General features: G+C 39.2%; 1 protein-coding gene across 1 annotated transcript; it reads right to left on the reverse strand.

Moving 5' to 3' along the window:
* Position 1: 1 nt before the first annotated feature.
* LOC117289175 (proteinase R-like) lies at positions 2-5,817 on the reverse strand (the record flags this gene model as incomplete). Its single annotated transcript, XM_033770173.1, has 6 exons — positions 5,707-5,817; positions 5,410-5,550; positions 3,838-3,979; positions 3,144-3,377; positions 977-1,155; positions 2-88 (listed from the first exon to the last, which is right to left on the reverse strand). Coding segments are annotated over exons 1-6 (894 nt in total), but the record flags the coding sequence as incomplete, so codon positions are not given.
* Positions 5,818-11,150: the final 5,333 nt, after the last annotated feature.

Consider the following 11,150-nt stretch of genomic DNA (forward strand, 5'->3'; position numbering starts at 1 on the left):
AACCGGGTGCAAAGAGATCTACACAGCTACCCCAGTTCGAGAAATAGGATCTTTGGTCATATCTGTCTGAGGCTCCAACGGTGAGAGCCTGTTTACGTAAAAAGAATTGAAATTAAACATTCGATTAATTTTTAGCTGCAATCTAATGGAAACAAATCATCAAAAATTGCCAGTGTCAATGGGAGACATTGGAACGCTAGGTGGCAGTAGACTTACGAGATAAACTTCCATTGTTTACGTAGTTCTGAGCTTGCGCACATGAACAGTATTATGAACAATATATTTTTTACTGGTGTTGTTATGTTATCGAAACTGAAGAAAAAATCAAAGTTAAAGGAACACGTTGCCTTGGATTGGACGAGTTGGTCTATAAAAACATTTGTAAGTGTTTTTTATCAAATGCATGGTTGGCAAGATGTTTCAAAAGTATAATACAATGATACACACAAATTTGCCTCGAAATTGCGTAGTTTCCCTTTACTGTGCGAACTATCACGGTCGGCCATTTATGGGAGTCAAAAATCTGACTCCCATAAATGGCCGACCGTGTAAGTCGACGAGTTAAAAGGAAAACCGTGCAATTTCGAGACATGTTTGTGTGGATCATTGTAATCTACTTTTACAACATCTTTCTACCCATCTGCATTTTATAACAAACGGTTACAAACGCTTTTCAAAGACCAATTCGACCGATACAGGGCAACGTGTTCCTTTAACATCATAGGGTGTTCAAAAAACACATACAGATGCAATTTGGGTTTTTTTCTTGCAGAAATAGGTGCTGTTTTAACACAATGATTGTTACACTCTATTTATCTTTGTTGTATGCAACCGGAACGCCGTGGACAAGCCATAGTGTGAAAGTGCGCCAGGGTAACCACAGGGTTAAACAACTCCCCGGGCCTCCCCGGGGCTGTATTCCACGGGGATAATGAACACAGTGTGAACAAGGGGGACTCATGAATGTTATACTTACGCCTTGGACATGAGCCGGTGAATAGTTGCAAGCATTCGCATTGGAGTTACCTGCCGCTACGGAAACCACGTAATTTGAATCCATCAACTTTTGGACTGCGTCATCGATGGAATAGGTTATAGGGAACCCGAGAGACATTGACACAACACCGCGTCCATACGAAGCTACTGTGTTCAAACCTATACCGAACAAAAGAAACTGTATTAAATTGCTGCAATGTAACTTATAGCATGGAGGAAGGAAGAGAAGGAGCTCGAACGAAGGGACTTCAAAAGTCGAACCCTCGGTACCGCGGGCGTTTAACGACACCTCGTAATCACCCACAACCTTATACAGACAATGGGCGACCTGGCATAAGTAAGTTTGCGCGTGCGCACTTGGTTCTTCACTCAACTATGGTGTCGTATGTCGTATGGATATAATACAGAAAAAAACCTTTTTTGAGACCTGATAAAAATTGTGTACACTCTTGTGCTCAAAAAATCGAAAAACACAATTGGATACCAACCACCCTCGTGTGCTAATACCGACATTTTGAACCACCGCTAGTAACCGGTTTTCGTGAAACACCACAAACGGTAAATGAAAACGTGTATATTCACAATTCTTGTCTCCAATGATTCAACTTTACACGAAGGCAACGGTACAGAGCGGCGGTACCGCACGTTCTGTACAAAGAGATCTAATCCTGCTCGTTAATCGGCCGTCCAGCTGGAGGTCTCCTATCTTTTTCCACTGGCCAGACAGGGGCATTGTCAGAGTATTCTTTTGTTACTCTGCGGTTTTACGGGTCGTTTGAGCTCCTTCTCTTTCTTCCTCCATGCTTATAGGGTGCGTTCGTTTAGCTTCCCTGGGTCTACCCCGCGATGCTCACCCGGGCAACGCGCCTGACAAGAGCTAATCGAACGATCACACTCGCCCTGTCGTGGTGACGGCATGCACCTCTGGTCACCCCCAAGTGACCCACTCCACAAGCAGGGCATTGGGGGCTGACCGGGGTGAGCCCCGTCAAAGCTATTCGAACGTACCGGGGCAGACCGGGGTCGGCCTAGGGAAGCTAAACGAACGCACCCATAGATGCGGCCACCATCTTGGTAATGTTCCCTTTATCCAATAACAGTAATGGATGCTAATATTCATTGTACAAAAAGAAACCAGACTAATCCTCCTTCCAGCCTCAGCTTGGTTACATTGATTTGGGCGGGAAGTGACATAAAGCTTTCCATAGTTGTCTTTTGATTTGTTGGAGGTGATGTGGGTGCAGCAGACAAACATCACCTCGGACCAACCAAAACACAGACAGGGAAAACTTTCCTTTCGGTCGTCTGCATGCGGTATCCACGTGTGTATTGTGTGCAGTACATCTTCATCTACTTACACGTAATATTGGTTACAACGGGCACCTCTTTCAGATCCACAATGCACCGGTACAATATTCACAATAATTTCATTAAAGGCAGTGGACACTATTGCTAATAATTATTCAAAATAATTATTATCATAAAAACCTTTCTTGATTACGAGTAATGGGGAGAGGTTGATAGTATAAAACATTGTGAGAAACAGCTCCCTCTGAAATGAAGTAGTTTTCGAGAAAGAAGTAATTCTCCACGAATTTGATTTCGAGACCTCAGAATTTAGAATTTTAATTCGCGAAATCAAAGATCTGAAAGCACACAACTTCGTGCGACAATGGGTTTTTCTTTCTTTCATTAATATCTCGCAACTTCGACGACCGATTGAGCTCAAATTTTCACAGGTTTGTTATTTTATGCATATGTTGAGACACACCAACTGTGAAGACTAGTCTTTGACAACTACCAATAGTGTCAGGTGTGGGCCGTAAAGACTCTGTACACTATTGGCAATAACTCAAAGAAATATTAACACAAAAAACTTCCATGGAAACGAGCACTGGGGAGCTGTCAAAACATTGTTAAAAACAGCTCCCTCTGAAGTAAACGAAGTTTGTGAGAAAGAGATTTTTTTTCACTCAATATTTGAATCTTACACAAGACTTCATGCCTGGTGCCCGCACAACAATTTGTGCAGTGAGGGTGTTTTTACTTTCATTATTCTCTGTAACTTGCTAATAACCAAAATATGTCAAGTTCTTTTTAATAAACCAATACATTTTAACCTGCTACGAATGTACTTTGACACCCACCATTAATAAGTGTGCTCACGGGACACTGGCCGTACTTGTTGCAAACTTTAACGCTGTAAACCGTCGATTGACGTGCAATTCCGTAGGTGGCTCCTGCTGCAGTACCAGCACAGTGGGTTCCATGGCCGTGGTCGTCGTCTCCACCGAAAATGCGCTGGACGCGACCGCCGAATTCGCTGTGAGATAACCGGGTACCAGTGTCAACGATGTAGATTTTGGCTCCATTGCCCAAGACTGTTGACAAGATCAAATTACAAAATAGTATTATGAGGGAGCGAAAATAATATTTTTAGGGAATGAAATACCAACGTCATAACCTGCCCCCCCCCCCCTTGAAACTTCGTACACATATTTGCAGCAGTACTACATGCTAAACATTTTTCAAAAGGGTTCACTTTTAAGATGCTAGGTGGCAACGGACCAGATAATCCATTGTTCCTGGTTATGTGCGCATGTCAGAATAACGTTAACAATGGAAGTTTTACCGGTAAGTCTGCTGCCACCTAGCGTTTTAAATTATTACATTATTTTAACCAACACATACTATTGACTGCGGATGACGATGACGACATTGTAAGGCTGGCATTTTGCAAAGAGTTTTACAAAAGAACATTCATCTGTAGATGTTGGCATTGTATACCAACACTGTCCAGTGCCTTCAAACAAACAATTGTACAATACGCTAGTCACTAACCGTTGTCATTGAAGCTGTACTTGTAGTCGATGCTGTTTCTTGAGTCGATTCTGTCAATCCCCCAAGTTGGGTTGGCCTGTTGACCGTAGAGCTCTCCCATGGAATCTTGCTCGATATACTCGATGCCATCGATGGAGCGGATCTAGGGGGGAAAGGATATGAAGAAAACAACTGCAATAACAACAACAACAACAACAACAATAACAACAACAACAACAACAACAACAACAACAAAAACAACAACAACAGCAAGATGGACAAAGAAAAACCCAAACAAAAACACATCAGGCCCCACAAAGCATGAAGACTTGTTACTAGAGGAGGGACAAACGGACTTAAGGGGAAGGTACACGTTTGGCAATTGTCAAAGACCAGTCTTCTGGACTTGGTGTATCCCAACATAAGCATAAAAAACGAACCTGTGAAAATTTGAGCGAGCTATTGGTCATCTAAGTTGCGAGAAAAAGATGAGAGAAAAACACCCCTGTTGGGCGAATTTTTTTGCTCTCAGATAGGAATAAAAGACTTCTGGCTAGAAGTCTTTTGTTATTTTAGTAAGAAATTACCTCTTTCTCAAAATCTATGCTACTTCAGATCTCCAATGCTCGTTACCAAGTCAATTTTTAGGTTACTATTTGTTTTGAGTAATTACCAAACATGTAGATTCCCTTTAATGTATAGGCCTATGAGAAAATAATACAGATTCTGCCTTTTGATTGGTTGACACATGATCTCATGTTGCTATTGAAAATCCACACGAAAGCAACGCGCTGAGCACGCAGCAAACAGACTAACCCCATAACACCAAGTGTACCCTACCCAGACCAATCTCAGCTGCTTGGTAGCTGGACGTCTAAGCACAATATTGCTTTGATTGTTATAGAACAAACATTGACTATTCTTTTCTCATGAAGACGAGCAGAGTTTACTGTTCGAAACGTCGAACAAGCTCTTTTCAGAGCAAACACTCCCACAAAATAGATATAAAAATGGTTTTACCCGCAAGTTTGATTTATTTCTTCCTATATATCATCACCATGCAAAAGCTTCAAACATTACTAAAATACTGACTGCGTTTACTTTGCTAAAGTTAGAAATACGACTCAATCGGTGATCCTGCTGTTCCTTTCAAAAAGGGCTGCCGAATACAAAATATATAATTGTGGGGAGAAACTTTATGTATGGATTGCTTTTTGACTCAACTTTCATATGACACCAAAAAGTTCGAAAATAACCTGTGATTAGGTGAGCATGCACTGCTTACTTTTTTTGGTAAAGGATGTAAATTAAGTTGCGCAGTAATTAGCATTTCAATTTGTGAGAGGTAAGTCCTTTGGAATTGTTCAAAATCCAATCCAAGAGTTCGGCTACTTGTTCTTCAATGAGCAGTGCTCACCCAAGCATGCATTATGTTCGGACTTATTGGTGTCATTTTTAAGTTGAATCCATAAGTTATACATGCATATAAATATTTTCCCCCAGAATAATATGTTTTTTTTATTCGGCAGCCATTTGAAAAGTGTATAGGTTTTCGGGTTTTTTTCAGACACACGGTAAATATGTATTACTTACGGTATTGATGAGATGAGGAGGGATTGGTAGGTTCAAAACGGGAATCAGATCACTAATCTTGGACACCTTCGGGGCAGGCATTCGCATGGTCTGAAACTCGGCCAAGATATCTTCCTCTATCTGGTCCAATACGGATGCATCCTGTGAGAAATGAATGAAAACAATGCAATTGACTCAACAAGGTTTATAACTTGACAAATTTATGACCATACAATCTTACTTGGCTATAGACAGCACTAGAGAAGGCAATTGCCAAAAGTATACCCTGTCTTAAAGAATAGATTGTTATTACGTTACCTTAGCCTTGATGATGAAGCTGTTTGGAATGCCACGTCGCTGGGCCATGTAAATTGGAGCAAGGGCGGCATTGGCAGTGGCCACACACAGACACAACAAGATCAGCTTCATGGTTGGTTACGAGGACGTTTGCAAATTACGAGAACAGGCAAAGCTAAAGTTCTTTGAAGGCAAAAGAACAAAATGAAAAGTCAAAACATTGGTGTTGTGAAATAGTAAGAATGTAAATCGCTTTGCTTCTTCGCAATTCTAGTAAAAGTTTTATCAAACTCAACTTATAGGGAAGTTTACAACGGTCGCCAGAGTTCGGATTCCTTTGGGGAATAGGCCTATCTTATTGGTAAGGCACTGCTCTAGAACTGTTAGGGTCGTGGGTTCGAATCCCAACCGAATAATAATCCTTACCGAATAAATGTGGTCGTGGAAAAGTTGATGAATTTGCATCTCAACAGTTTGAAGATAAAAAGCGTTACAGTCACCCAGAAACATGCACTCCGGTAATATGAAACATTCTTATATGGCTTAGACATAAAATTGCTCTTGATTTTTCTGATAACTGATATCTCAAAAATGCGACCATTTGAAGTGAAACTTTCAAGAGTTAGTTTGATCGTAGTCTATTTTTGTTTATAGATTTATAGCAACCAAACGGTAAAAACAAACGTATCCTTTCTCTAAGCAATGGATTCACCCATTCGGAAAAACCGTAGTCTTTTTGTTTGTGAAAATCGAGCACTCGATTCGACCGTTGGAGACCGAGGTAAAAAGCAGAATGAAAAAAAAACCACTGTTTTGCTGAAATAAATGAAGTCAACTTACCGGTCAGGAAGGCGATGCTTCGAAGTGAAGGATAGTGGTTTTAATGGGCCTATTTATACTCTTCATCGTCCATTGAATTAGCTAAGTGTTTTATAGGGAAGTTTAAACTCATCTGATATAATATTTTTATCTAATCTAGCAACTAGTTCAGCAAACTAAATAATGATTCCCACGCACTGACCATTATCAGATGGTTTGCAAGCATCTGGACATTATGTTATCTGGTTTAGCCTCGCATTTGACCACTCATATACTCGACTGCGATTGGTTACTTCAGCATGCAGTCTTACGTTTGGAAAACGTGTATTATTTGGAGTGTTGATTTCACACTATTTTCAAAGCCAATAGCAATAGCGAAACCTACGAACTTATGTGAGGGTTCAAAGGGGGTTCACAATTGTTATCTTAGAGGCCAATCTGGTAAAGTTTTCGTTCGCACTTTTTTATAAACAACCCGTTTTTAACGTATTTTTTTAAATGAAAGTTTTTTTTTCAGCTTAACTGTGTATTAGTGTAAAAAGAAATACACTGCTTGCGCGTAAAAATGTATATTCAGTACTTTCCCGAGTTCTGTGAAAGAAACATCACATACATATTACTCGGGTAACCTTCTCGTCTGCAAAGATAAACGCCAGTTTTCGGGATGCATCATGTCAAAATAATGTGGAAGTCTGAAGGATCAAAAAGATGTTTTTTTTTAACGAATACTAGATTTGAGAAGCTTGTGATCAAGACGGACAATAAACACAAACAATTTGGCTATCGCTTATTTTCTAGTTCAATAAACTGTTGAACAGTTCAAAGACCCCTTTGTGTGAGATGAAACATCTGTTAATGCAGAAATTGCTAAAAGAAGAAGTTCTCCTTATCGCGGCCTTTTTACCGGAAAAGTTCAGATTAATAATTTGTTTACAGTTTTAGGAAAATAATAAAAGTTCAGTTGATAAGAATGCAATTTCTATTACAGTGTGTGGATCTTAACCAATATTCTCATGGGTATTGTGACAAAAAAGCAAAACTTTTACTTTTATTTCTTTAATTCATCCTTTTTCTAAAAAATTATGCTGCAAAAAACTTGGTTGTGACAATGGGTGTTGTCAGATACCAAAGAGTGAATCATAACTAACATTAAAGGCAGTGGACACTATTGGTAATTACTCAAAATAATTGTTAGCATAAAACCTTTTTTGGTAACGAGTAATGGGGAGAGGTCGATAGTATAAAACATCGGAAAACGGCTCCATCTGAAGTAATGTGGTTTTCGAGAAAGAAGTAATTTTCCACAAATTTAATTTCGAGACCTCAGATTCAGAATGTAAAGTCTTGAATTCGAGCATCTGAAAGCACACAACTACGTGACAAGGGTGTTTTTTTTTTTTCATTATTATCTTGCAACTTGGGAGACCGATTGAGCTCAAATTTTCACAGGTCTGTTAATGTATGCATATGTTGAGATACACCTATTGAAAAGACTGGTCTTTGACAATTAGCAATAGTGTCAAGTGTCTTTAAAGGGTGGTAAAATAACACCAAAGCTTGTATTTTCTCAGAAATTAATGTTATATAATAACATCCAGTCTGATACCACCCTACGGTGTTTCGGTATCCAATTTGTAACAACACCAGTGGAGTAAATATAACACATAAGTGTTTGCATTGACAATGAGACAAACGTACTGGCTGTTCGATTAAGCGGAAACTACTTGTCAATTAGTGAAATTAGGGAAATCGGTTTTATTAAGGGATGTTTTCTTCAAAGCAGAAAATTAGTATGAACCTGCTGTTTTATTTTGTACGCAGTTGTGGGATTTTTTTTCGGATGCCTCATCCCCTTTTGAGTTGATTATGTTTTATTTATTAAACGTTTTAAAATTAGAGGAACTCAATTTACAGTTAAAACGAATAATCGAAACAGATTTTATAAACCTGTATTATTCCAACGTGGGTTTTGGGAGGTCGCCTTCCAAAAACGGGAAAAGACACAAATGCCTCCTCTGCATTACAACGTACGTCTCTAATAGCCGATGCGCTGTGAAACGGGTACGAGTTGACTGTGGCAGAAGAATTCGGATCGTATTGCACTTGGGTAGCGTGGGTTGCGTTGTACGCAGTTTAAAGTGACTCAAGGTTGTACAAATACTGTCTTCTCTGTCCGTTTCTTTGGGGTTTATCTACACTCGACAAGGCATGAAATAACACGAAACAGAAACCTAAGCCAGAGAGCGGCCTCACCGGCGAGCAGATTTACCGATCGGCCTGATTTGGCCGCCAGCGGTGCTCCGACGGAGACTGTTACTGTCCGGTCTCCCCAGCTCTTGTCTTGACAACTACCGGGCTAAATGCTGTCTTTGTTTTAACTGCGATGTTGGAGGTCACAGTCATGGCGCACGTTAGCAACTAAAGTGCCATGAACTACATGTCACATGGGTATGACTGTGTGGTTTTCAGTGATTCGTGGCGTACTGGGGGCGGCGAGGGTGTGGGGGACAGCGGCTGTAGAAGGTTTTCATGTGTTTGTGTTATTTAAGAGTTGATGTAGTCCTTTGGCTTCTCATAGTCATTTAACCACAACGTAAACGGGGATACTTTTTGAGTGGCCTGGTGGTACTAGGAAACCGGGTCTATTTCTTTTGAGCATGTGCACATTGCCAGGAAAAACAGCATCGGGGACATAAGTTTCACCTTGCAGGTCTATAGTCAGTTAATTAATTATTTTTTACGGAACTTTGTGTGTGTGTGGGGGGGGGGGGGGGTAAGATGCCTGATCATCGCCTAAAAGGCTCAAATTGAGTGCCTATATTTACATTAACTCAAAATTGTATTCAATAACGATTTTCCGGTGCAAGAATAACGATTTCAAGTTGGGGGACGATAACTTTTTTTTTTTGGGGGGGGGTGGGGTGGTGGTGCTGGTCGTCAACTTTGGGGCAATCCAGGAATGATTTTAAAGGTAACTGGCAATAGGATTTTTATATAATAATAACATATTTGTATCTTGCAATCACTCTCCCCACTTTTATTTCAAATCCGCGGGTGTTTTAGTACGTTTTGGGCACATTTTGTATGTTTATGCTAGTGAGGATCAGTGACGTCAACCGAGGTAGCATATCCTGCATCATGATTGATTTATGCAGAAATGTAACTTGATTTATTGGAATTTGTCTGCACTCGGAGCTCTTAATTGCGTTATTTTTTTGTGAACTGAGTCTTAAAACGTTTCGTTGGTAATAACTACTTTCCTGGTCAGTTATTGTGAGTTTTGTTTTCACTATGAGGATACAGTTTTGCAACTGCTCTCCCTGCTTCGACGCAAACAGAGCAGCGCCCTCTTGTGTCAGTAAATGGCATTAGAATTATAAATAGCCAAAAAAGCAACGTTTTACTCATTATAAATCTTAACGGCTTCTCAATTGTTGTTCAAACTATCCAGGAGCATGGATGTCTGCCAAAATAATGGCTTACCATATTTCTAAATGCCAGGTGACTTTAAGACGCTGCGGTTGCATGGTTTATCGTTGAAAGCCAACGCTTTCAACGGCGGACACAACGCAATGGCACAATCGTGTGTGTATCTGTAAAATTATGTTTGTTTAGTATAGTATAATTTCGGAATAACGAAGGCTGTAATTCTTATAAAAGGTGATCAGGCATTATAGCTACGGTATAGAGTAAGGAAAAAACATACTTAACAATTATTTAGTTGTTACGGCATACAATACATCCGATATAATTTGTATTACTTTAAATCAAACATGTTAACATAACAAGTAGCCAGCCTAGTAGTACCGCAATTGTTTAAGAATATTATTAGTGTACATTCATTTCAAAATTCGTTATCAATGTAGGCCTAAAGCTGCCAATGTTACAAACTAACGCGTATTTAAAAAAAAAAGCTTAAACCGTTTGTTTCTTATTGCAGTTTGCTATAGCCTTTTTGCCTCGTATCATCAGTTAGCGTGCCGAACTATTTTGATAAATTTTAGTCATGCTAAAACTATCCCTTTAGATCTTCTCTTTATGCCTTAAAATAACTGTAGGGAGTTAGGATTTACTTGTATAGACAAGAGTGTTTACCAATGACAACATTTCAATCAAAGTAACAACTTTTTGGACTTTCACATAGTCAAATTTTTGATGAAACAAATTATCTATATAGATGAATGTACATATCTACCATAATAGTTCTCACAAAGAACCTTCAAGTTTGTACAACAATGTTGGTTTAAGAAAGTTATATTATAATATAAGGCAGAACAAAAAATCACAATCTTGTCTAAGTAAAATCTTCCAACGTTTTTTTGTTTATTTCAGTAAAAGAAGCAACATGCAAATATAGAGCAATGTGACTGTAGCATGGTATACGACATGAATGAAATGAAATTGAGGTATCAGATGCTTTAAGCTTCTGTAAATCATTTGTCAGAACTAAAAGAAGGAAATGCAAATTCCATCTTACGTTTTAAATTTTGACGTTTGTTTAGACGTTTAGACGTTTAGACGTTTGTCAATTATTAGTAAATTGCATGCAATTATGAAGCGCCAGTGCATGGAAGTAAATTTGGTTAAAGTGACAATATTCTCAGCTTCATTCAACATCTTCTTTTTAATTATTGACAAACCACTTG

This window comes from Asterias rubens, chromosome 4 (genome assembly GCF_902459465.1).
Source record: "Asterias rubens chromosome 4, eAstRub1.3, whole genome shotgun sequence".
Taxonomy (NCBI): Eukaryota; Metazoa; Echinodermata; class Asteroidea; order Forcipulatida; family Asteriidae; genus Asterias; species Asterias rubens.